General features: G+C 44.8%; 1 protein-coding gene across 6 annotated transcripts in view; it reads right to left on the minus strand.

Annotated features, from left to right (window-relative positions):
- Positions 1–635: 635 nt before the first annotated feature.
- The window catches only part of FBXW10 (F-box and WD repeat domain containing 10), a 35,878-nt gene continuing 9,335 nt past the window's right edge, over positions 636–27,178 (minus strand). Inside the window, exons 6-14 of one of the 6 annotated variants that reach the window (XM_063706611.1) lie at positions 24,387–24,496; positions 22,041–22,241; positions 15,652–15,773; positions 13,624–13,772; positions 11,867–12,009; positions 10,457–10,615; positions 7,530–7,801; positions 5,059–5,115; positions 636–1,510 (exon numbers count right to left, since the gene is read on the minus strand). In XM_063706611.1, coding sequence (XP_063562681.1) covers positions 687–1,510; positions 5,059–5,115; positions 7,530–7,801; positions 10,457–10,615; positions 11,867–12,009; positions 13,624–13,772; positions 15,652–15,773; positions 22,041–22,241; positions 24,387–24,496 — 2,037 coding nt within the window. In that variant the 3' untranslated portion in view covers positions 636–686. Of the gene's footprint in view, positions 1,511–4,763; positions 4,888–5,058; positions 5,116–7,529; positions 7,802–10,456; positions 10,616–11,866; positions 12,010–13,623; positions 13,773–15,651; positions 15,774–22,040; positions 22,242–24,386; positions 24,497–27,178 lie in introns of those variants that run through there. The other 5 variants (XM_063706614.1, XM_063706613.1, XM_063706612.1 and 2 more) reach the window with 5 other exon arrangements.

Here is a 27,178-nt window from a genome sequence, read left to right on the forward strand (position 1 = left end):
GCTGGGATTACAGGCGTGAGCCACCGCACCTGGTCAAGGCTTGAACTTTCTAATGGGCCATAGCTCTTGTAGTGGGCTGCACTCTTCTAAATTACCTGGTCCCTGCACCATAGTCCAAAGGTTTAAGCAGAAACCTCAATGCACTTGATGTTACTGGCCCTCTTTGTACAGAGGATAAATATGCTAATTCTCTTCCTTAGGAGTTAGCCCTGAGAAGGAAAAGCTCAATGTTGTCAGACGCAACAGGTCAACCCCACTGAGGGCTTCCCCTTTTAAATTCTTAATGGGTTTCATCAGGCTTCTGTGCAAAAATACCAGAAAACTCCAATGCATTACCCTGATATAATCCCATAACTTCATTTGCCAGAAGAACTAATAGCACTAAATTGGTAGTGATGAATGGTATCTAATTTCCAGTGATCATCTCCCCATCCCCCATCAACGAAACTGGGCTTTCCTAATGCTCACTAAATTGTTTTCAGTGGGACTACAGATGCTAATCTCGCCCAACCTCCTTCTGTTTTCTTATTTTGATGATATCAAATATTTGGCTCAGAGGAAGATAATTGGGAGTTCCCACATTAATTACCAGGAAGAAACAGTCAAAAAAAAAAAAAAAAGGCCAAATAGCAATATCCGCTTGGCTTTCTGTTTATTGTAAAACATTGTAATTTCCTAAGGCTGGTTTAGATAAATACATTTTGTCCAAGTTCAGGGGCCGCTGTTTTCCCTTGCTTCGTGAAATTATCAATAGGCAGGCCTTTGATCTTCCTGATCCATGCAGCTTTGCTGGCTTTTCCTGGATCAACCACTCCAGTGGACTCCCTGGCCTGATATTCCTTCATCTTGGCTTCCTGGTGCTCCTTCTCCTCCTTCACGGTCAACAGCACGAACTCAGTGTTCACTCTAAAAGGATCAAGGGCTGTATAGATGCGAGGCCGTTCTTTCTTAAGAGACAGGGTGGCTGTGCCCACTTGTGGAGCTAGCATGCGGTTTGGTTTAATGACCTGCATACTGGTCAGGGGACCCGTACTGCACACAGCACTTTCAATTGAACTGGTCACTTGGTCTCCACCCTTTAAGCTGCCAGAGAACCTGGAGCGGATAATCATGGGCTGGGGTATGGTGGACTGGACTCTAGGACTGTGCAAAGAGGTCTTCAAGTTGGGCTGCAGTTTCTGGATTTCAAGGGGAATACTGGTTCGTTTCACATCTATAGGAGGATTGCTCAATCTCAACCGATCAACTGCACGTTGGATTGATTTTCCTTTGAAATTCAAGACCTTCCTTGGGTATGAAATTGAAGGTCCCCAGACATCAGTAATTTCTGTTTGGGGCCTACAGGGATAGGCAAATTCCCCGGAATTATGGGCTTGCTGCAGGGCGCTAACAGTCAGGAGGAATTGGTCAGGTGACATAGGGATTTTCCAAGACTTTTTCTTTGGGTGACTGGGCAGTTTTCCAGGAGTTTCCAATTGTCCTTGTTTTTGTGCTTTCTCCACATCATCTGCTTTTTCAAAAAAAAGAAAATTTTAAAAAATCGGCGTTCTATGAAAAATATTAAGTATGGATGCATTAAGTACTTGGGCATTCAAACTTCGAAGCACATTGAGGTCTTTGTTGCCCAACAGGTATGCCATCATACAGGCAGGCACCCTGAGTGGTATTAGAAATGCTGATACTAGAAACAATTTAATAAAACAAATTTTTTCGTTTGTTTGTTTTTGTTTTTGAGACAGAGTCTCGCTCTGTCACCCAGGCTGGAGTGCAGTGGCATGATCTCTGCTCACTGCAAGCTCTGCCTTCCGGGTTCACGCCGTTCTCCTGCCTCAGCCTCCCAAGTAGCTGAGACTACAGGCGTCCGCCACCATGCCCGGCTAACTTTTTGTATTTTTTTTAGTAGAGACAGGGTTTCACCGTGTTAACCAGGATGGTCTCGATCTCCTGACCTCGTGATCCGCCCGCCTCGGCCTCCCCAAGTGCTGGGATTACAGGTGTGAGCCACCGCAGCCGGCCAATAAAACAAGTTTTTAATAAAATGCTAGTATTGAGTAAAGAGTATATTAGCCTCTAAGTAAGCATATTTTGAATGCAACAGATGTGATTTCAATGCTACACATATTTTTGAAAATGTGAAGTTGAGGCCGGGCGCGGTGGCTCACGCCTGTAATCCCCGCACTTTGGGAGACCCAGGCGGGTGGATCACGAGGTCAGGAGATCCAGACCATCCTGGCTAACACGGTGAAACCCCGTCTCTACTAAAAATACAAAAAATTAGCCAGGCATGGCGGTGGGCGCCTGTAGTCCCAGCTACTCAGGAGGCTGAGGCAGGAGAATGGCGTGAACCCAGGAGGCAGAGCTTGCAGTAAGCCAAGATCGCGCCACTGCACTCCAGCCTGGGCGACAGAGCAAGACTCCGTCTCAAAAAAAAAAAAAGAAAATGTGAAGTTGGGAATGACCTTCACATCTCATTTATGATTCACACAAAGCAGATCTTATAAATTTATAGTAGCATAACTGTATTTTTCAACGATAATTATATTGCAAAATTTGATCTTTACCTTATTAATCAAATTTGACTCCAAATAATCTTGAATGTTGCCCAAAATAAAACCTGTCTTCAGGCTGGGTGCGGTGGCTCATGCCTGTAATCCCAGCACTTTGGGAGGCCTAGGTGGGTAGATCACCTGAGGTCGGGAGTTCGAGACCAGCCTGACCAACATGGAGAAACCCCATCTCTACTAAAAATACAAAAAAATTAGCCGGGCGTGGTGGCAGGCACCTGTAATCCTAGCTACTCAGGAGGCTGAGGCAGGAGAATCGCTTGAACTCAGGAGGCAGAGGTTGCGGTGAGCCGAGATCACACCACTGCACTCCAGCCTGGGCAACAGAGTGAGACTCCATCTCAAAAAAAAAAAAAAAAAAACTGAGTGAAATCAAGATGTCAAAATCTTCCCTATTCTCCTTGCAAACTCAAAAAGAGAATTTTTCTCCTTTTATAAAAAAGGAATTGTGATGAGCTCATTGTTTATTAATTTGTCTTTTTTCAAATGATAATGTATTGTGGATCTCTTTCCAAGTTAGTATATACAGATCCTCATCATACAATTTTTAGCTGTATATAATATTCCATACAATAGATTTTTTTATTACTTAGCCATTGCCCATTGATGGACATTTAGTTTGTTAATGGTCAACCTAGAAGAAAATGCGGACCCCATTTTTACTTATACAAGCAAGTACAAAATGCCAGCTAACACCCAGAGTTGGCACAAATGCAGTGGGGTCTCTCATACATTGTGAGTAGGAGTGTAAATTGATACAGTATTTTTCAGGACAACCTTGGCAATATCTTTCTAGTTTTTGAATGCATTTATCCTTTGGCTTAGCAATTTCACTCGTAGGACTTTACCCTTCAGGTATACCTGTACAGGTACACTGACATAGGTATATACAAGGATGCCCATTGTTAGCGCAGCCCTCATAAAATAATTGTTTTCCCGTCAACTTGAAACCAGTCTCTGCACAGAGTTTGTTCCAAAGAAACACTACTATACTAGCCAAAAATATTTGAAAGACATTTTAAATTTTTACCAATGTCCTTAAAAAATAACAAAGGGACATCCCAGTCATGAGTCATGATGTCCAGAAACTTTTTTTTTTTTAAACGGAGTCTTGCTCTGTCACCCATGCTAGAGTTGCAGTGGCACGATCTCAGCTCACTGCAACCCCCACCCCTCTCTGGTTCAAGCAATTCCCCTGCCCCAGCCTCCCAGGTAGCTGGGATTACAGGCACATGCCACCCTGCCCAGCTAATTTTTTTATACTTTTAGTAGAGATGGGGTTTCACCATGTTGGCCAGACTGGTCTCGACCTCCTCACCTCAGGCAATCCGCCCGTCTCCACCTCCTTTTTTTTTTTTTTTTTTTTTTGAGACAGAGTCTCGCTCTGTCGCCCAGGCTGGAGTGCAGTGGCGCGATCTCGGCTCACTGCAAGCTCCGCCTCCCGGGTTCACGCCATTCTCCTGCCTCAGCCTCCCGCGTAGCTGGGACTACAGGCGCCCGCCACCACGCCCGGCTAATTTTTTGTATTTTTTAGTAGAGACGGGGTTTCACTGTGTTAGCCAGGATGGTCTCGATCTCCTGACCTCGTGATCCGCCCGCCTCGGCCTCCCAAAGTGCTGGGATTACAGGCGTGAGCCACCGCGCCCGGCCACTTTTTTTTTTTTTCTTTTCTTTAAGAGGCAAGGTCTCACTGTCACCCAGTGGTGCAATCATAGCTCACTGTAACGTCAAGCTCCTGGACTCAAAGGATCCTCCCGCCTCAGCTTCCTGAGTAGCTAGGAGGTGCGTGCTACCATATCTGGCCAATTTTTTGAATTTTTGGTAGAGACAAGGGTCTTGCTAAGTGGCCCAGGCTGGTCTCAGACTCCTGGCCTTAAGGAATCCTCCCACCTTGGTCTCCCAAAGCACTGGAATTACAGGCATGAGCCACTATGCCCATCCTAGCAACACTTCTTAAAAGGTGCATCCCCATCTCTCTTTCTCCCTTATCTCTTTATCTCACATATATAGCACCTGCCCCAAATCTCTCTTCTTCCTAATGAAGTCTCTTAAAATTCTCTCTGAAACCAGCCTCAACTGCCTCTTCTCTCTTTTATTGTGCCCATTTCTCAGATTGATGACATAACAGTCCAAGAAGTGAGGAAGCTGGCAGGGAACGGAGGCAGGCGGTCAGCCAAAAACTGGAAACGCAAACCTTAGAAAGGTTCTCCCTCTGTGGCCTCAAGTCAGAAAAGGGACAATTAAGGAAAACCAGTCACTCTTGGGAGAAGCCAGGCATTGTATTCATTCCAGTTTCTCAAAGACAAGCAAAGGTAGTGGCCTGCTGGAAAACAATACGAAACTAGAGTGAGAGAAAGAGTTTGGATCTTGCCACTAATTCAGAATTAAGTATGACTGTTTGTCTTATCTCCTGCTGTGGATTTTGCTTCCAAATTCTCCTGCCCACCATCCATGCCACTTGTTCCCTTATGAACAGAATAAACTCTCTTCTTACCATCTCTTCGGGGTGATTTTGACTTTCCTTGACTTTGAAGTTCCTCTATTAACACTGCTAAATTGAGATTGAGGAAGAAGCTGTAGTCATTATATACTTCAATTAGGGCATAAAATAATATAATCAATAATAATGGGGCTGATAATTGGACTGATTTTTATACAAAATATCACTATCTTGTTTTTTATGGGTACATAATTATACATAATTATGGAGTACATGTGATATTTTGATACATGCATAAAATGTGTAATAATCAGATCAAGATAATTAGGATATCCATCATCTTAAACATTTATCATCTCTTTGTGTTGGGAACATTCCAAATCTTCTCCTCTAGCTATTTTGAAATATACAATACATTATTGGTTTTTTGTTTATTTGTTTGTTTGTTTTTGAGATGCAGTTTCGCTCTTGTTGCCCAGACTGGAGTGCAATGGCACGATCTCGGCTCACCGCAACCTCCACCTCCTGGGTTCACGTGATTCTCCTGCCTCAGCCTCCCAAAGTGCTGGAATTACAGGCATGCGCCACCACACCGGCTAATTTTTTTGTATTTTTAGTAGAGACGGGGTTTCTCCATGTTTGTCAGGCTGGTCTCAAACTCCAGACCTCAGGTGATCCACCCGCCTCAGCCTCCCAAAGTGCTGGGATTACAGGCGTGAGTCACTGCGCCCGGCTATACATTATTGTTAATTGTAGTCATCCTACCGTGCAACCAAACGCTGGAACTTATCCCTTACATCTAACTGTATTTTTCTACCAAACACCATATTGTTTATTGTCGTATGAAACCAAGTAGTTACCTGGAGTCTGTGAAAAGTAAAGAGAGTGTAACAACCTTCTAAACTGACATATGTGACAGGGAAAAGTGAAGCCCTGGAAACTGAGTCACATAGCGCAGCTGTTTTCCTGCTCTGGTGCGTGACCATTCCTTCCAGACCTTTGTGCTGAGGTCTTTTCCATTAACCAGACTCTCTATTCTTCATTGAAACCGAGACTAAATGATGTGGAGATAGACACCCTTGTGATTGTCACCTCTTTACAGCAGAATGTTAAGCAACTCCCCTTGTGATTGTCACCTCTTTACAGCAGAATGCTAAGCAGCCATTAGAGTGTAATCAATAGTAGCCGATCTAGTCTTACATCTGTATGTTAGCCTTTGTATGGAAAACTGAATTCTGTTCAGCACCTCTGTTTTTGTCTATTTAAAGGATCTTCACTTTTCCCCACTCCAGGAACACTGGTCACTAGTCTTTGGTGTCCCTGTGTCCCTGGATGCTGCCCTCAAACTTTGCACTCGGGTAAACTCTTTTAGCTAGGTCCTGAATCTTTTGCTTATTTTAGGTTGGCAATTCTAAGGCCTAGATCCCATCCTGATTCCCCCTCCCACCCAATTTTCCTACTGTTAAGCATTAGCTAACACTCTCAGTTCCCTCCTCTCAAGAGATAGCTGACTATTTGTAGTGTGATATGCTTGGGGGTGATTTATCATTGTTCTCTATAGATCTGTGGATCCAATTTCACATGCCAAATATGGGGCTAGTAAAAGGAAGGAGTCTTGCTACTCTAACCCACACATAATGTATTATTTGGATGTCTTATAAATGGCATTGGCCATGCCTGCACCCCCACCTACATACACACACACAAACACACACACACCTGCTTTATACGTAAGATTTTCCACCTACAAACATTATCTCTCAGGTCTAAAAACAATACATTCTGCACAGATCATTTTTCTGCTTATAACAATTTCTGTCTCTGTCTTGAAGAAATAGTTATGTAATATATGTTTTGAATTTGGGGGGTGGGGGTATTGGTTGCTTGCTTTTTGTTTCAGTGGTAAGTATTAAGGCTAGTCTTATCTACTGTGCAAAGATTCTTATAAGTTTGAAAATCTAGCTCTTGCAGGCCGGGCGCGGTGGCCCACGCCTGTAATCCCAGCACTTTGGGAGGCCAAGCCGGGAGGATCACCTGAGGTCGGGAGTTTGAGACCAGCCTGATCAACATGGAGAAAGCCCATCTCTACTAAAAAAAAACACAAAATTAGCCAGTCGTGGTGGTGCATGCCTGTAATCCCAGCTACTCAGGAGGCTGAGGCAGGAGAATCACTTGAACCTGGGAGGCAGAGGTTGCGGTGAGCTGAGATTGTGCCATTGCACTCCAGCCTGGGTAACAAGAGCGAAACTCCATCTCAAAAAAAAAAAAAAAGAAAAGAAAAAAAGAAAGAAAGAAAATCTAGCTTTTGCAAACCAGAATGTTCCCTTTAACTGGCTGATAAATTGTTTGGTGGATCAGAGAGAATGGCTCCTACCTTCCTGGAGGGTTAGGATTTATATCCTCAGGAAACCATTGGCCAAAATATTCCACAAAGGAACCAGTCCTCCCCATCTCCCACCACCCCCACCAAACCCCGACCTGCTCTGTGGATTATCACTGAACTTGCTGGTATTTCAGTTTTTTACCTGAAGAGAACTTGGCCGGCTTCAGGAGTACTCGGGACTTGGGAGGTTTGCCTGGTAGGAGCTCTTGGATCACAGTTTGTTTACTGGATACAGACTCTCTTGGGCTGTGAACCTGAATATTACACTTAGAGAGAATTTCCATGAGACTATTTTCTTCTTTTTCCTCCTCTTTCTCCTTATTCTTCTTTTGTTTTGTTTTTTCCACGGCATACTGCCACTTTATGTGCTCAAACTGGAACATGAGAACATTGCTCTCTGTGTTGACCACCATCCTGGAACCGAAACAACAGGGTTGTCCACAAAAGGAGTGTGGAGGCCACCGAAAGATGCACTGCAGTTACCATCCCACCCGGTCTTTAGACTAAAGGAACAGTGCCCAGGTGATGACCAAACAGACTAGTAGTGTAGGCAGCTGGAGGGTGGAGAGTGGGGAAAGTTACCAGGCCATGCAGCAGCAGTCATTAGCTTTGTCACTCTTTTCTTTAAAAAATAAACATGATCGGCCGGGCGCGGTGGCTCACGCCTGTAATCCCAGCACTTTGGGAGGCCGAGGCGGGCGGATCACAAGGTCAGGAGATCGAGACCATCCTGGCTAACACAGTGAAACCCCGTCTCTACTAAAAAATACAAAAAATTAGCCGGGCGTGGTGGCGGGCGCCTGTAGTCCCACCTACGCGGGAGGCTGAGGCAGGAGAATGGCGTGAACCCGGGAGGCGGAGCTTGCAGTGAGCCGAGATTGCGCCACTGCACTCCAGCCTGGGCGACAGAGCGAGACTCCGTCTCAAAAAAAAAAAAATAATAAAATAAAAAAAATAAACATGATCGGGGCACATATGTTCCGACTGTTTCACTTCTCAAGTCAAAATGCTTTTTTATTTATTTTTATTTTTTTATTTTTTTATTTTGAGAAGGAGTCTCGCTCTGTCACCCAGGCTGGAGTGCAGTGGCATGATCTCAGCTCACTGCAACCTCCGCCTCCTGGGTTCAAGCGATTCTCGTGCCTCAGCCTCCTGAGTAGCTGGGATTACAGGTACGCACCACCACGCCCAGCTCATTTTGTGTTTTTAGTAGCGACAGAGTTTCGCCATGTTGCCCAGGCTGGGCTCAAACTCCAGGACTCAATGATCCACCCACCTCGGCCTCCCAAAGTGCTGGAATTACAAGCACGAGCCACTGCGCCTGGCCTCAAGTTAAAATGCTTTTAAATGAATTTCTGTTCCTGGAGTGAGAGCCACGTACCTAGGGTGCCAAGAAGGTACTCTGCACACAGATGTCTTGAAATTCAGTGTTTTTGTTTGTTTGTTTGTTTTAAGCACAGCTTCCAAACCCAATATTACTATTGCTGCTGGGAATGAGGAAAGCTCTCTAATGGGGAGGCCTCCTCTCCTTCATAGACCCTCTACACAGACACCACACACTCCACGCTGTCACTCCAGGGTCTCTGCACACACTCTAGATGTAGACAGAACATCTATACTTTATAAAGTGAGATGATTTCTAACTTCTCTGATCCCCACTTTAATGCTCCATAGACAAAAGAGCTCCAGAACTTGCCCTCCCTGTCCCCTTCCTGTGCCCCCGCAGCACTGCCTCCCTAACCCACCAGTTTTACAAGCAAGCGGCTTTCCCCTTTCTATGCTCTTCCCTTAACTATAAACAAGAAATGAAAATACTCTGTACAGGTTTCTTTCTGCTTCAAAAGGCTGCAATGTTGAGACCTTAACCAACAGCATAAACTCTCTAGAAAAGTAACTTGTTTTGGCTGGAACTGCTGGAATGGAATGCGGGGTGTCATTCCAATAAGAAATCCCTTTTAGACTTACGTTCACTCAAGCCGAAAGAAAAACACCTTTCTTTGGATGCTGTGAGTAAAAAATGGCCAGAGTTTTTTTTTGTTGTTTTTTTTTTTTAGCAGCATGACTGAAAAGTGTTCATTAATTGAGCCTTATTACCAGGCTGCCCTCTTTAAGATGGTAAATAATACTAATAAAGTTTCACTAAAAGGAAGGCAATATGGTTTAGGGACATTAAGAGATGTTTCAAGTGAGCTTGAAGTAGAATTTACAGGTTAGTTCTATTTGGTTATTTTCATATAATAGCACCCTGAATCTACGCATATATAAAGCACAGTACTGTATACAATGCAGTCAGTCATGGTACTGGTTTTCTAAGCTCACCAGCTCAGCTTTCCCCCACTGTACCCCCTGCTGCTGCCACCCTCCACTCTCCTATATGTCTCTTTGCATTAGAAGTGAGGCATCAAAGATAGCTGACAGAGCTCTCAGGCAGCCAAAGGCATGATCAAAGAGCAAGCAGGGGCTGCACATTGGTAGAACTGTGGTCCTTACAGAAGCGTTATGTTGCACCCACTGCAATTCCCACAAACACCTAGGACGAATTAAGAGTCAAAACAGGCCGGGCGCGGTGGCTCACACCTGTAATCCCAGCGCTTTGGGAGGCCGTGACGGGTGGATCACGAGGTCGGGAGTTCAAGGTGAGCCTGGCCAAGATGGTGAAACCCCGTCTCTACTAAAAATACTAAAAATTAGCCGGGCATACTGGTGGGCGCCTGTAATCCCAGCTACTCGGGAGGCTGAGGCAGAGAATTGCTTGAACCCGGGAGGCGGAGGTTGCAGTGAGCCGAGATCACATCACTGCACTCCAGCCTGTGCGACAGAATGAAACTATGTCTCAAAAAAAAAAAAAAAAAGTCAAAATGAACTGTTGATTGCTTCCTGCTAAGTTTTGTGCAAAGCCCTGTTAGTCCCCACCACAAGACTATTGCTCCACCCAGCCAAAATTGTAGAGAGGCATTGCACACTCTCTCCTCCTGACAGCAAATCCAGGGCTGGTATCCCAGGGGAGGAAAAAAATCAAAAAATCCAACAGAATCACTCACAGTTCTGACCTCCACACCTACCACCCACCTGTTGCCCTGAATAAAGAAGGACAGCACAGGATCGCCTCTGCCATTGGCTTTTATCACCTTCATACAGTTCCCGTTGAGGAAATTGTAAATTCGGATCTTGCCATCTGCACAGGCGCTGATGACCCGGAGGAAGAGAAGGGACACGTCGAGCACCTCCCTGGAAGGGAACAGAGTAGCAGACAGTACCCATCCTCTCATAAAATGCCTGGGTTTGTTTGTAGGTTGGGAGTATTTTGTGTGTGATTGAGCGGCACTGGCCATAACTGGCCTCGAAATGGTGTTTGCTGTCTTTTTTTTTTTTTTTTTGAGATGGAGTTTCACTCTTGTTGCCCAGGCTGGAGTGCAACGGTGCAATCTTGGCTCACTGCAACCTCCACCTACCAGATACAAGCGATTCTCCTGTCTCAGTCTCCCAAGTAGCTGGGATTACAGTGATGCGCCACCACGCCTGGCTAATTTTTTTGTATTTAGTAGAGACGGGGTTTCACCATGTTAGTCAGGCTGGTCATGAAATCCTGACCTCAGGTGATCCACCTACCCTGGCCTCCCAAAGTGCTGGGATTATAGGCGTGCGCCACCATGCCCGGCCTGCTGTCATTTTGTAATTGTGGAAGTAAACCGTGAGCTTCTCTCAAGACATACCTCTTCCCATTCTGCAGCTACTTTCCCTGCAATTAGGTCACAGGGCCACAAGATGACAAAACAAAAAGGCTGATGTCACAATCTTTTTTTAATCTAACATATAGATGATCAGGTTTGTCTCTTGCAATTTGATTCCTAGCGTTTACTTATACAATAGTCATGCTGAGAATTATGTAATGTTTTGATTCTTTCTAAAATAGTATTATTGGCTGGACAAGGTGGCTCACACCTGTAATCCCAGCACTTTAGGAGGCTGAGGCGGGTGGATCATGAGGTCAGGAGATTAAGACCATCCTGGCTAACACCGTGAAACCCCGTCTCTACTAAAAATACAAAAAATTAGCTGGGTGTGGTGGTGGGCGCCTGTAGTCCCAGCTACTTAGAAGGCTGAGACAGGAGAATAGCATGAACCCAGGAGGTAGAGCTTGCAGTGAGCCAAGATTGCGCCACTGCACTCCAGCCTGGCAACAGAGCGAGACTCTGTCTCAAAAAAAAAAAAAAAAAAAATTCAATAACTTCTCAAAACCCCCAGTTTCTATAGTTACTTCACAAGAAAACAAAGGAGAGTGGAAGAGGTTAACAGTCAGACAGAGAAGATGGTGGGGAAAAATGGGTCCCAGGGGGAAGAGGAGAGAAGCAGAGAGGGTGAGGTGCAGAGAACACGATGTCTACAGGGAGCAGAAGGTCTGCCAATGATTGCAGTCTAGGCTATGACGGGGAAGGGAAGGACACCAGGTTCATCGCTCCGGGCTTCACAGGCACCTACTTGGGATGCTTGAAGGCCATGAGGCAGCGCTCGTACTTCCCCACCATGCTCCAGGCCATGACCAGGCCATCAGTGCTTCCTGAGAGGAGATGCCACTGGTCAAAGAACAGGCATTTCACGGCTCCCTCGTGGCCATTGAGAGTCTGCAAGAAAAGATACCACTGTCTTCAACTCAGACTGTGACTCCTCCAAGAACCAAAGCTGAGGCTTCTTCAGATGAATCTCAAAGCCACCCCCCACCAATCTGTGACTGCCATTCACTCGGTAGGTACCTGAGCTAATCCTGCTTTTGCTCTAAGAAGGCCAATGGAGGCCGGGCACGGTGGCTCATGCCTGTAATCCCAGCACTTTGGGAGGCCGAGGCGGGCGGATTACAAGGTCAGGAGATTGAGACCATCCTGGCCAACATGGTGAAACCCTGTCTCTACTAAAAATACAAAAATTAGCTGGGCGTGGTGGCACACACCTGTAATCCCAGCCACTCGGGTGGCTGAGGCAGGAGAATCGCTTGAACCAGGGAGATGGAGGTTGCAGTGAGCCAAGATCTCACCACTGTGCTCCAGCCTGGTGACAGAGCGAGACTCTGTCTCAAAAAATAAATAAAGAAAGAAAGAAAAGAAAAAAGAAAAGAAAAAAAGAAGGCCAATGGAGTCCATTCCACATAGAGCTCTCTCTCGGGTTAAGGAGGAATGGGATCAGGGTGGGGCCTTGCTCCTGGTGGGTCTGTGTTTGGGGCAGACACTACCTTCTTGGAGCACTAGAGAGGGCCAGAAATCACTGTCCTTTGCTGTGAGAAGGACGAAGGTAAGGTGTGCCATCCCAGCTCCTTGCCAGAACCCAGAGTGCACATGGGCCATCCCTGTGCCTGCAACCGCTGGATTGGCCATAGTGACAAGATTGGTGGGGAAATTCCACAGGCCAAGCCAGCCACTTTTCACTGTGATCCTGTGTTCCTGCTGCAAATCATATATCAACACCACCCGCTAAGGCTAGGGGTTCAGATCCAGCAAGAATATGTTTCATGACCGTCCAATCACTTTCAAGACCGTCCGTGTTCTCTCTTCATTAGAGAGCATGGAGAAAAAAAATTCTCTGTTCATCCCCCAGTGTTTTCTTCTTAGGAAAAAATGCTTTGTTCATCCCCTCACCCCATGCCAGAATTTTTTTTTTTTTTTTGAGACGCATGATCTCGGCTCACTGCAATGTCTGCCTCCCTGGTTCAAGCAATTTTCCTGCTTCAGCCTCCCAAGTAGCTGAGGTTACAAGCGCCCACCACCATGCTCGGCTAATTTTTTGTATTTTCTTTTTTTTAGTAGAGACAGGGTTTCACTATGTTGGTCAGGCTGGTCTCGAACTCCTGACCTCATGATCCGCCTGCCTCGGCCTCCCAAAGTGCTGGGATTACAGGTGCGAGCCACTGCGCCTGGCCCTACAGAGTGCAATACTCTGGAGGAGAAAAAGGTACTTCACCTCCACTGCTGTTAGAAGGCCCTGAGCCCATATCTCATGCTGAGTCAGAATGCAGCCTTCCTCTACCAACCCCATGATACCGTGGGTCATGATGTGGGCGGTGGAGCCCCTACCCTCCACGGACTCTGAATGCCTCACTTTGGGGCCTTCCCCTTTAGAGCTTCAGGACTGTCCTTCTTGAAGGACATACTCAGATGCTCTAGGATGACCTGAGGAGCTAGGTAGGGGGAGCCCACCCATCTCCTCCCCAGTGCCCTTTCCGCCAAGGTAGCCCACTGCCCACTTACCTTTACCAACTGGGCCATGGCAACGTGCCACACCTTCACCAGCCCTCGCTCACAGCTGCTCACGATGTAGGTATCATTGATCCTGGTGGCCAAGATAGGGTCTTTGTGTCTAAACGTGTTCAGGCACTTCCCTGTGTCTACATCCCATACTGAACAGGAGGGAGAGAGAGGAAGACATGGGAGTGGGGAAAAAGGGGGAAAAGGAAAGGTTACAGTGGAGTTCTGCTGCCCATCACAGAAGCAAAGACTCATCGAGCGCATCAAGTCAGATTCTAGAAGGACTTCCCGTGGCCTAGCACCTCCGCAGAGCAGGCTCACCAACAGCTCATGTGCCCACAGCACAGAGCGCCCTGAATACAGGTGGCTGAGGGAGCCTGCAATCCAGAAGACCTTGGCTACGGCCCTGGAACTTAGCCTTGAGGCCCAAGTGCTAGACAGCTCATCTCTAATCAGCTGATTCCTCAAGCCTGAAAAATGCTTGCTATAGAGTAGATTTCATAAAAATCATGGCATACAGCTTGAGTAGGGAAAGGTAAAATTAAAAAAAAAAAAAGAAAATCATGGCATACATGTAGTGTTGTCATTTTTCCCAGATGTTGTCTTCCTGACCCACACCTTCTATCCCCAAAATGAAAGAAGGTCATCTACCCTCACTTACATTTTTAAATACTTCTGAATCTGACTTTTCAATTTTATGGAGAAATGGTCACAGCTAGGGGTGGGTTTACTGCTGCTTCAACACAGACTGTGTTAGAGCAACTGCCTGGCATCTTGTAGTGGGGATGAGAGTGGGTGGGTGGGTGGCAGAACAGGGTTTTCTAAAATGAAGAAGTTGATGCCCGGCCCAGTGGCTCATGCTTATAATCCCAGCACTTTGGGAGGCCAAGGCGGGTGGATCACCAGGTCAGGAAATCGAGACCAGCCTAGCCAACATGGTGAAACCCCGTCTCTACTTAAAAAAAAAAAAAAAAAAAAATTAGCTGGGCGTGGTGGCATGCGACTGTAGTCCCAGCTACTCGGGAGGCTGAGGCAGGAGAATCACTTGAACCCGGGAGGCAGAGGTTGCAGTGAGCCAAGATTGTGCCACTGCACTCCAACCTGGCCACAGAGCAAGACTCCATCTCAAAAAAAAAAAAAAAAAAAAAAAAAAAAAAAGGAAGAAGTTGAAAGTGATCTCTATGAATTCAGGAATGAAAACATTAAAGTCTCCTTCAAAGGTGCTCCCCAAAAGCACCTTCTTCCTCAGGCAACAGGACAAGTGACCTGAGACAAAATATAACAACAACCAGAGTTGACACTTACATAGCACTAACAGCCGGCGATGACTCAAGGTGTGTGACATGCTCATCGTCACAAGACAAGTACTATTATTATTCCCCACTACACAGATGAGGAAACTGAGGCATAGAGAAGTTGGGTTGCCTGCTCAAGTCTTGCAGGTGGTGAGTGGCAGAGCCGGGATTTGGACCTAGGGAGTCTGGATCCAGAGGCCATGTGCTTAATCATTTCTGCTAGGTTAGCCCTAACTATGTAAGTATGCTTTCCTTCACTTGTATCTTATGTATATATCTTGGCCCATTTATAAAATTACCAATGGGGCTCTAGTGAGGATTAAATAATGTATGTTAAGCATCTGTCACAAAACTGGTACTCAGTAAATGGCAGCCGTTGTTGTTCATGGACTTATTATATTCCCCACTATATATTTATGTATCTGCTTCCATTAGGAGACAATGAGCCCTTTGAAGAAATAAAAAGTTATATCTAAAGGACCATATCCTATTATTTTTTTTTCTCCTCAGCACTTAGCTCAGTGTGTAGCTTGTTGTAGGTATTCTACAGACAGTTGTTGAATGGATGGATTGATTGATAGATGGAAGGAAGGAAGGATGGGTGGGTGGGTGGATGGATGGATGGATGATAAAGAATAAATGACTGCCTGCCTATAGAAATGAGCAAAACAAAGCATTTTGGTAACCCGTGGGTCGGGGGAAACTTCTTAGAAAATTTAAGGCACTTCTTTCTCACCTTTTACCTGGCAATCTCTTCCTCCAGATACGAGCCTGTTCTTACACAAGTCCATGCAAGTGATAGTCCCCTGATGACCACCGAAGATTCGTGTGCAAACCCCACTTTTCAGATCCCAGTATCTGCAGGAATCAGGCCAAAAGAATGTGAGGGTTCCTGAGGGCCCAGAGGATCATACTGCGTAGAACCCATGTAGGTAAGTAGTTAGTTGGGAGGCAGCAGATTCTCATGGTTCAGCTTAGAGTCAGGGGCCTGGATTTGAATCCCAGCTGCAGCACCTATTTGGTGTAACTTTGAGGAAGTTAATTTCTGTGTAAGTTTCCTTTCCTCATTGATAAAATGGAAATAATAATAAGAGTCATTGGTCAGGCACAGTGGCTCACCCCTGTAATCCCAGCACTTTGGGAGGCTGAGGCGGGCAGATCATGAGATCAAGAGATTGAGACCATACTGGCCAACATGGTGAAACCCTGTCTCTACTAAAAATACAAAACTTAGCCGGGCGTGGTGGTGTGCGCCTGTAGTCCCAGCTACTCAGGAGGCTGAGGCAGGAGAATTGCTTGAATCTGGCAGGCAGAGGTTGCAGCGAGCTGAGATTGTGCCACTGCACTCCAGCCTGCCAATAGAGCAAGACTCTGTCTCAAAAAAAAAAAAAAAAAAGAGTATTTACATCATAGGGTTTTTGTGAAGAATTAAATGGACTAATACAGTGATTGTCAATCTTGGGTAACTTCTACCCTCAGAGGCCATTTGGAAATATCTGGAGATACTTTTGGTGGTCACAAGCAGGGAAGGAGGTGCCACTGGCATCTAGTGCATAGAATCCAGAGATGCTGCTAAACATCCTACATTGCACAGGACAGGCCCCACAGTAAAGAATTTCCCAGCCCCAGATGGCAATAGTGCCAAGGTTGAGAAACCCTGCACCAGTGGAGGTAACACTGGAATAGTGACTAACATGTACAAAATGCTTGATCAATGTCAGGTGGTTTTTAGATAGAAGCGTCCTGAATGACCACCAGCCTTAGAATCCATGGCACTGATTCCACAGTACAGTGGATCTGCAAACAAGAGCAACAGAATCCTTTACCAATCACTTAGATCCAAAATATTTATGTACATATAGAGCTTATCTAAGAGATAGATGGGAGCAAAGATGAATTATCTGTTTTTTGACAAGAACACTTGCCCAAGGTCTCTCAACTGCCATTGATGCTTCCACTTCAGCTAGGCTGCTTTTGAGACAGGACAAAGCAGAATGCTGAGATAATGGTTCTGGAGAAGGCTGCCTGAAGTCCATTCCCAGGGCCATCACTTACTAGCTGTGTGATTCTGGGCAAATTACTGAACTACCACTTACCTCAGTTTCTTCATCTGTAAACTGAGAATAATAATTGTACTTACAGCTGGGCACGGTGGCTCACACCTGTAATCCCAGCACTTTGGGAGGCTGAGGCAAGCAGATCACGAGGTCAGGAGATCGAGACCATCCTGGCTAACATGGTGAAACCCCGTCTCCACTAAAAATACAAAACATTAGCCGGGCATGGTGGCAGGTACCTGTAGTCCCAGCTACTCGGGAGGCTGAGGCAGGAGAATGGCGTGAACCTGGGAGGCGGAGCTTGCAGTGAGCCGAGATGGCGCCACTGCACTCCAGCCTGGGCGACAGAGTGAGACTCTGTCTCAAAAAAAAAAAAAATTGTACTTACTTCACAGAGTTATTGTGAGGGTTGGCACATAAAAATGATTAATATGTCTTTGTAGTTTTTTGGATATGTTAAAGCTTTTTCTTCTAATATTCCCAAGGGTTTTGCAGCCTTACCAATGCCTTACCAGTTTCTCAGAGCCTACAATGCAGCCACAGTGCATTGAATGATGGCACAGTGCTCTGAAAGAAAGCATGTTTTGAATTTCTGTTTCTAGCAATATGGTGGTATAAGTCTTCAGGTTGGTTTTTTAAATTTATGCAAGAAAAGGTATTTGATAAATACTTTTAGAAAAATAGGAAAAGAAGGAACTTTCCAGATTTAGTAAAAGGTATAAGCCAAAGTCATAACAGCAGGTATTATGCTCAGTGGAGAAACTGTAGATGTATTCCCTTCCAGAAGCGGAACAAGATGAAGATGCCCACTCTCACTGCTACTGCCTGCCACAGCACTGGAAGGCCTAGGCAAAGTTAGAAGAAAAGAAAAACCAAAGGTGGTATAGGCATTAGAAAAGAAGATAATATATTGTCGGCCAGGCGCGGTGGCTCATGCCTGTAATTCCAGCACTTTGGTAGGCCGAGGTGGGCAGATCACGAGGTCAGGAGATTGAGACCATCCTGACCAACATAGCGAAACCTTGTCTCTACTAAAATACAAAAAAACATTAGCCGGGCGTGGTGGCACATGCCTGTAGTCCCAGCTACTTGGGAGGCTGAGGCAGGGGAATCCTTTGAATCAGGGAGTCGGAGGTTACAGTGAGCCGAGATCGCGTCACAGCACTCCAGCCTGGCAACAGAGTGAGACTCCCTCTCAAAAAAAAAAAAAAAAAAAAAAAAAAGATAATATATTCTCATTTGCAGTTGATAGGATTGTCTACATAGAAAAACCAATTATTGGCCAGGTGCAGTAGCTCACGCCTGTAATCCCAGCACTTTGGGAGGCCGAGGCGGGCGGATCACAAGGTCAGGAGATCGAGACCATCCTGGCTAACATGGTGAAACCCCGTCTCTACTAAAAATACAAAAAATTAGCCAGGCATGGTGGTGGGCGCCTGTAGTCCCAGCTACTCAGGAGGCTGAGGAAGGAGAATGCCATGAACCCAGGAGGCGGAGCTGGCAGTGAGCTGAGATCGCACTACTGCACTCTAGCCTGGGCGACAGAGCAAGACTCCGTCTCAAAAAAAAAAAAAAAAAAAGAAAAAGAAAAACCAATTATGAAACATACATGCTTTTAGAACTAATAAGAGAGTTTGGCAAGGATGCCAGACACAAGATCAATTTACAAAAATCAGTTGCATTTCTCTATGCCAGCAATAACTAATTTGAAAATATAAGCAAAATTAAGATACCATTCACAATAGTAATAAAATTATAACGTGTTCCAGCATTAAGTAAAAATACACAGGACTTTTATGAAGAAAACTTTAAGGCTCTAAGAAAGAACACAGATGATCTAATTGAGTGTATTTACCAAACTAATCTATAAATTCAATGCAACCCAAATAAAAAGTCTAGTTAGGTTTTATTGAAAGTTGGTAAACTTACTCCAAAAACTCAAAACTTATACACTATAGCTGTTACACAAAAAAGAAAAGTGAGGCCGGGCGCGGTGGCTCATGCCTGTAATCCCAGCACTTTGGGAGGCCGAGGCGGGCGAATCACGAGGTCAGGAGATCGAGACCATCCTGGCTAGCACAGAGAAACCTTGTCTCTACTAAAAATACAAAAAATTAGCCAGGCGTGGTGGCGGGTGCCTGTAGTCCCAGCTACTTGGGAGGCTGAGGCAGGAGAATGGCATGATCACGGAAGGCGGAGCTGGCAGTGAGCTGAGATCGCGTCACTGCACTCTAGCCTGGGCGAGAGAGCGAGACTCCGTCTTAAAAAAAAAGAAAAAAGAAAAGTGAAAAGTAGAATTTCCCTCCCCGTCACATTTTAAAACATTCTCCAAATGCATACCTAAAAACAAAACAAACAGTTTTCAAGGAGGGGGATTTTGATTAAAAACAGAAAGACAGTGGACTAGATCAGAGAGCTCAGGGACATTCTCATGCACATATGGGAAATTTCCATGTGATAAAGATAGCACCTCAAATCAATGGAGGAAGTGGCAGGTTATATAGTAGTTGCTGTGGGGGAGAAACTGCTCACTTTATCTAAATATGAATAAATGAAATGGAAACCCTACCTAACGCCACATACAAGGTTGAATTGCAAATAGATTAAAAAACTGAATGCAAAAGATAAAACTGTAATGTTGATAGAAGAAAATATTAGAAAATATCTCTGTGACCTAGAAGAGGGAAGAATCACAGAAAAGAGGAAAAAAAAAACCCTGATAAACTGATATTTTATTACATTCATATTGAGATTTTTTTTTTTTTTTGAGACCGAGTTTCGCTCTTGTTGCCCTGGCTAGAGTGCAGTGGCACCTCCCAGGTTCAAGTGATTCTCCTGCCTCAGCCTTCCTGAGTAGCTGAGATTACAGGCATGTGCCACCATGCCCAGCTAATTTTGTATTTTTAGTAGAGACGGGGTTTCTCCATGTTAGTCAGGCTGGTCTCAAACTCCCGACCTCAGATGATCCACCTGCCTCAGCCTCCCAAAGTGCTGGGCTTACAGGCGTGAGCCACCGCGCCTGGCCCATATTGAGAATTTTTGTTCAACAAAATTCATGTAGATACTATGAACAAAGTTAATAGATAGTCCTGGCAAGAGGGTATTCTCTGGCAGATGGCCTTTGGGCTTCATCTGCACCATTGGCTCTCCTGGGTCTCCAGCCTGCTGGCCCCACGCTGCAGATTTTGGACTTGCCAGCCACCTTGATCACACAAGTCAATACTTTATAGTAAATCTCCTATGTATATACACATTGTATTGGTTCTGTTTCTCTGGAGACCCTGACTAATACACATATGAAAAGGTGTTCAACTTCATTAGTAATCAGGAAAGTTAAAATTTAAGCCCCAATAAAACACAGTGAGTTTCATTTAATACCCATCAGATTGACAAAACTGTTAGACTGTCAATATTAAGTGTTGGTGAGAATATATAAGAAGAGATATTCTCATATGCCGCCAATGGGAATGTAAATTAATACAACCACGTTGGAAAACAGTTTAGTACTCCTTCCCAGAAATTCCCATACTAAGAATATACCTTTAAAAAACTCATGCACATGGGCACCAGGGGACACATCCAAGACCCGTCTCTGGCAGCATTCTTTGAAATAATTAAAAACTAGAAACAAGGGCCGGGCACGGTGGCTCACACCTGTAATCCCAGTACTTTAGGAGGCCGAGGCGGGTGGATCACGAGGTCAGGAGATCGAGACCATCCTGGCTAACGTGGGGAAACCCCTTCTCTACTAAAAAATACCAAAAAAATAGCCTGGTGTGGTGGCAGGCCCCTGTAGTCTCAGCTACTTGGGAGGCTGAGGCAAGAGAATGGTGTGAACCTGGGAGGCGGAGCTGGCAGTGAGCCAACATGGCGCCACTGCACTCCAGCCTGGGCGACAGAGTGAGACTCCATCTCAAAAAACAAAAACAAACAAACAAAAAAAATAGAAACAATGCAAATGTCCACCAACAGAAAAACAAATAAATGAGTTATGATACAATCATCCAATTTAATACAGTATCTCAGTGAAAATAAGTTAATTACTGCCACCTGCATCATATAGGTGAATCTCAAAAACATAGTTCCATGTAAGAATGAGGTACCAACAAATTTTTAAAATATGATTCTTTTTATGTTGAGTTCAAAAACAGGCACAAGTAACTAATACTTCTGGAGATGTATAAGAAGGAAGCAAAAATGATAAAGAAATGCAAGGGAATCATTAGTATAAAATTAGAATAATATTACCTCTGGTTGGCAGGAAGAAGCAAGAAGAGAAGGGCACAGTGGGAGTGTTAGGGAATGGTGGTATCTTATTTCTTGGCCTGAGTAATGGACGCATGAGTGTTTGTTATATTCTTTAAAAATATACATATGTGGTTGTTTTGGTTTTTTTTGAGATGGAGTCTCGCTGTGTCGCCCAGGCTGGAGTGCCAGTAGCACGATCTCTGCTCACTGCAACCTCTGCCTCCCGGGTTCAAGTGATTCTCCTGCCTCAGCCTCCCTAGTAGCTGGGACTACAGGCGCCCGCCACCACGCCCAGCTAATTTCTTGTATTTTGTTTAGTAGAGAAGGGGTTTCACCATGTTAGCCAGGATGGTCTTGATCTCCTGACCTCGTGACCCGCCCACCTCGGCCTCCCAAAGTGCTGGGATTACAGGCGTGAGCCACCGCGCCTGGCCACATATGTGTTTTTAAAGCACTATTTTGCCTCTATAGTCTGTCTCAAACCCATAAAAAACCACGTTCCCCTGAAAGAATCTGTAAGAACAAATGTAAATTATTTCTTCCTCTAAGAATGCTAATAAAGAAAATTTTTCTGATTTGCAGTCATCAATTAGAAAATATATCTGATAACTGTTATAAATCCATCTCATTCAAATTTTAAACAATATATACATTCCTGACTTTTTCCTTGGCAAAAAAAAAATAAGCTGAAGGTATTCTAGAAGTCAGTATCTTCTAGGAAAACTGTTAAATATAAAAAGAAGAAGCATACACACTTCTTCCATGAGCTGCCTCTACGCCCTAGGTGGGACAGGGATCATGATGCCTTTGGACTCCTCACCTGATACTTAGGTCATAGCTCCCGCTTAGGAGAAAGTTTTCCTCCTCACACAGGAAGAGGGCCCGGACACTCCCAGCATGGCCTCGGAATTCAACGGGTATCGCTTTTACTTGTATGATGTCCAGAAGATGGATCTTTCGATTAGATGACACAGCTATCAGATCTCCCCCGGAATAGTGGATGACTCGGTTTTGATCCCACCTGAGTGCCAGGGAAAAAGGATTATCCATGAAAGAAGAGTCAGTGTCCCTCCTGGGACTGACTTAGCCCCATGACTTTTGCCTACAGCAGTGGTGTAAAGGAAAATCCAGGGCCTTTCAACAAGGGAGGCAGCAGAAGGCAAGGTCGAGAATTAACAGGCCCTGAGGGATCCCCACTCTCATACGATGACAAAAATCCATTTCCGTTAAATTTAAAAACTAGAGACACGAGGCAATTTTTTAACAATTCTGTAAATGTATGCTAAATCCCCGAGAGAGAATGGAGTATGTGGCATTGCCCAGATTTAATTGATCATGGAAACCTTTTTTCTTGGAAAACATCAGAGGAACACAGTTGGGAAGTCCTGTGCACACTGTATTTCCTTTCTTTTGTTTTTTCCCTTAATCAATATCCAGTGAGCATATATTAGGTTCAAAGTCCTGTGCTAGTAGATATCACAGGAAATATAAATAATTATCAGATAAGGACATTACTTACAATGAGCTTATTGTCCCATAAAACTAGGTGAGTTGAATTAATCTTTCAATCATAGGATTATTAGCAAATAGGTAAAGTATGAACAGGATGACCAAATAATGTATTGTTCAAACTGAGAGTTTTTTATTGTGAAAGGGGACACTATTTATTTATTTATTTTTAGAGACAAGGTCTTGCTCTGTCACCCAGGCTGGAGTACAGGGGCGCAATAATAACTCCCTGTAACCTCCAACTCTTGGCCTCAAGCGATCCTCCTACCTCAGCCTCCCAAAGTTCTGGGGTTACAGGCATGAGCCACCACGCCCAACCTGGGGACACTATTATTAATGACACTAGGACTGCAGACTAGAGAGGGATTGTTCCAATAAACAGGGATGTATAGTCACTCTAAATACGAGGAGCTTTGAGACCAACCTGACCAGAGAACAAAACCCCGTCTCTACAAAAAAATTCAGAAATTAGCCAGGCGTGGTGGCATGTGCCTATAGTCCCAGCTACTTAGGAGACTGAGGCAGGAGAATTGCTTGAGCCCAGGAGGTAGAGGTTACAATGAGCCAAGATTGCACCACTGCAGCCCAGCCTCGACGACAGAATGAGGTTCACTCTGAAAAAAGAAATACGGATAGTATGGTGATAATTGTTCTTTAAACTACATATATATGTGTGTGTGTGTATACATATATTTTTATGTATATATATACATGTACATATGTGTATATGTGTATATATATATGTGTGTGTATACGTACACACATATATATGGAGCAATTCTTGACATTTTTGCCCTTATTCCGTTTGTCATACCTAGAATTCAACTAGTCACCATCTCTTCTAAAGAGCAGTTATCACCACACGAAGCATAAAAACTCAACTTGCCTTTCCCCTATCTTATCTGTTCTGTCTTCCCCATACCGACTGTTCTATTGTCAAGATGCAATTTGTTAATAAGATTCATGGCCAAAAATAAAGTAGAAGTGGACTTTGCAAAACCTTGTGAATATAAAGTGAAGTCCTAGGCCTAAAATATGGCAGAAAGTTGCTTATTAAATGACCTTCGTCTCTCGGCATATTGAAATGATGTCAGAGTATGCAATTATAAATACGATTGTCATATTTACCATGGGAAGATATCTATAGTACTTTGCTGGGCTGGGTTACAGAAATATGTGTAATATAACACCACTTCTACTAAAATATGTGCTAAGTATGCAAAGAAAAGAATTCTAGAAGGGTAGACATCAATATTAATGGTGGTTATTGCTAGGTGATAGACTACAGGAAAACTTTGCCTTTCTCTATACATTTTCTGGCATTTGAAAGATTTTTTCCAATAACTGTATATTATTTCTAAAATTAATAAAACAAAATAAAGATATTTCAAAAAATAAAGATTTTATGTGTGACTTGTGCAAAAAGTTGTTGGTCAGCATACCCAAAATTTAGAAAGGGAAAGTGTCCTTTACCCACTGCCAAGAATGGTGCAAAATGAAGCAGATATTGTCTACATGGGATCATGTGCAAGTTTAGGCTGGAGCTTGAGGTGAGGAGAGCTTGCCTTTCATGTATACAAAGGTCAGGGAAATCCCAAATGTCAGTGTGGATAACTCAAGCGTCCCTAGAGACCCAGATTCTGACCCCAGTACCTACGTGTCAGAGAGAATGCGAACATTGTAGGTCCCACAGAAAACATTTCTCTCCTCCATCAGGACCTGCTGCGTTTCCTCGTTCTGGTATGCAGTCCACAGGTTGTACTCATTCTAACAAGGGAATATTTGAAGTTAAAGCTCAGTGGTAACTTCAAATACCCACAGTCACAGAGCCCCTAGGGTCTCCCTGGTAAGGGCACAGGGCTCACGGATTCTTCCTCTGAAGGCTGAGACTGCTGCTCTGCAGAGAAGGGAGCAGCCAGTGAGCAAGCACCAAAGGAAACCATGAGTTAGAAAATGTTGGGTCAAGGTTCTTAATTCTTTCATCTCTTTGATTTTCCACGTGCCCTGATTCCATGAACTTTCAAGGCTGAATTCCAAATGTCACCAACAACACAACTTTTTCAAAAATCAGCTCACAAAGGGTATCCTCACAACATAAAGTCACAGGTGCCCTTTGACCGACCATTTCACAGAAGTCGGAACGTCATATGTATATTACATCTACCTGATAGTACAAAGCACACTCAGGGGATTTTAAGCCAACTGTGAAATTACTGCTACACATGCTATGCTATGCATTTGCATTTTTTTTTTTCAGACGGAGTCTCGCTCTGTCGCCAGGCTGGAGTGTAGTGGTGCGATCTCAGCTCACTGCAACCTCCACCCTCCTGGGTTCAAGTGATTCTCCTGCCTCAGCCTCCAGAGTAACTGGGACTACAAGCGTGCACCACCATGCCCAGCTAATTTTTGTATTTTTAGTAGAGACAGGGTTTCACCATGTTAGCCAGGATGGTCTCGATCTCTTGACCTTGTGGTCTGCCTGCCTCGGCTTCCCAAAGTGCTGGGATTACAGGCGTGAGCCACCAGGCCTGGCTGCAATTTTTTTAAGACGGAGTTTCACTCTTCTCACCCAGGCTGGAGTGCAATGGCGTGATCTTGGCTCACTGCAACCTCCGCCTCCCGAGTTCAGGCAATTCTCCTGCCTCAGCCTCCTAAGTAGTGGGGATTACAGGCATGTGCCACCACGCCTGGCTAATTTTTGTATTTTTAGTAGCGACGGAGTTTCACACGTTGGCCAGGCTGGTCTCGAACTCCTGACCTCAGGTGATCTGCCTGCCTCAGCCTCCCAAAGTGCTGGGATTACACGTGTGAGCCACCATGCCCAGCCTGCATTTGCATTTCAAAATTTTCATACATCTGCAACTTTCATTTGTCCTCGTAGCTGCCTTACAAAGTAGATCACTTGCCCCACAAAATATTCTCATTATTTTACAGATAAGGTATCTGGGACTCAGGGAAAGGAAATCAATTTTATCAAGTCGTGACAGGGGCGCTTTCATTTGCTTCCCAATCTTTCTGTATTTCCTTCCTGCCTGCCTGCCTTCATTCTTCCTCCCTCCTTCCCTCCCTCCTTTGCTTCCTCTATCACACACCTTCTGACATTCCAGACATGCTAAATTCTGGCATAGATGACTGAACTAGACTCTCAGTTCCATTTATATTCCCTGCCATATTCTATCCTCAAATAGCCAGAAATAACAGTCCCATTAGACTAGCAGGAAGAAAAAGCAGAATATATTTATCTTGAAGGCAAAGAAGAACACAGCATCATGTTTGCACCTGAGAGTCCTCTTGGGGACATCTCTGAAGTCTCCTTCCAAACCTTAGCCTTCTGCTCCATGCCTTTAGACTCTTCCTCAGATGCCCTCTTTCCTCTGCTCCCTCTCCTTCTTAATCTTTAACCATGTAGTCTATCTCTGCTCAGAAGAATCTGCCAACCTGCCTCCCCTCCAGTGTCCAGGGAGTTTTCCATATCCCAGCCTGAATTAAATAATGCTGCTCTGGATTCTCCCAACCCAGGTGAGAATTCATTGGCCCTTGCTCATCTCCTAAGTTTTGTGAGCCCAAGAAGCCACATGGTGGAGTCATTGGGAAGGGAAAGACCTGAGTTTAAATTCCAGCTCCGCCACTGCCCAACTATGAGACCTCGGCCACTTTCTCACACCATATCCTTCATTTCCACATCCATAAACTGGGAGCAACAACACCTCCTCGATCTATGGTGAAATCAAGTAAATGCTGTATGCAGAGCTACGGGCATCAGGCACACAGTTTACACTCATGCTATTACTCACCACCCTGAGAAGCACTCACCTCCGCTTTTCCTAGGAGACTCTGTAACTGCTTAGTCTTGCTGTTTCATGTGTTCTCCATACTGTTTCACCTGCTTCTCTGCTTCTCTCCCTTTTCTCTCTCTTTCTTTTTTTTTTTTTGAGATGGAGTCTCGCTCTCTTGCCCAGGCTGGAGTGGTGCAGTGGTGTGATCTCGGCTCACTACAACCTCCATCTCCTAGGTTCAAGTGATTCTTCTGCCTCAGCCTCCCGGGTAGCTGGGATTATAGGCATGCACCACCATGCCTGGCTAATTTTCTATATTTTTAGTAGGGACAGGGTTTTGTCATGTTGGCCAGGCTGGTCTTGAACTCCTGACCTCAGGTGATCCACCTGCCTCAGCCTCCCAAAGTGCTGGGATTACAGGCATGAGCCACTGCGCCTGGCCCCTTTTCTTAAATTACACATGTAAGAATTAAAGAAAGAGGAGAGAAAGGCGAAGGGTGGCTTGACAGTCAACAGGTTTATTTCAAATCTGGGAGGGAATTCTGACCGAGTTACGTCAGAAGCCGCACTCTCTTACAGACTAAGAGTCTTTAAGGATTCAGGGTGGGAGAGTTTATCAGATGCTTGGACTGCTTTTGTGTTTCTTTGTTGTGCTTATCTGGGAGGGAGAGTT

Source organism: Gorilla gorilla, chromosome 4 (genome assembly GCF_029281585.2).
Source record: "Gorilla gorilla gorilla isolate KB3781 chromosome 4, NHGRI_mGorGor1-v2.1_pri, whole genome shotgun sequence".
NCBI lineage: Eukaryota > Metazoa > Chordata > Mammalia > Primates > Hominidae > Gorilla > Gorilla gorilla.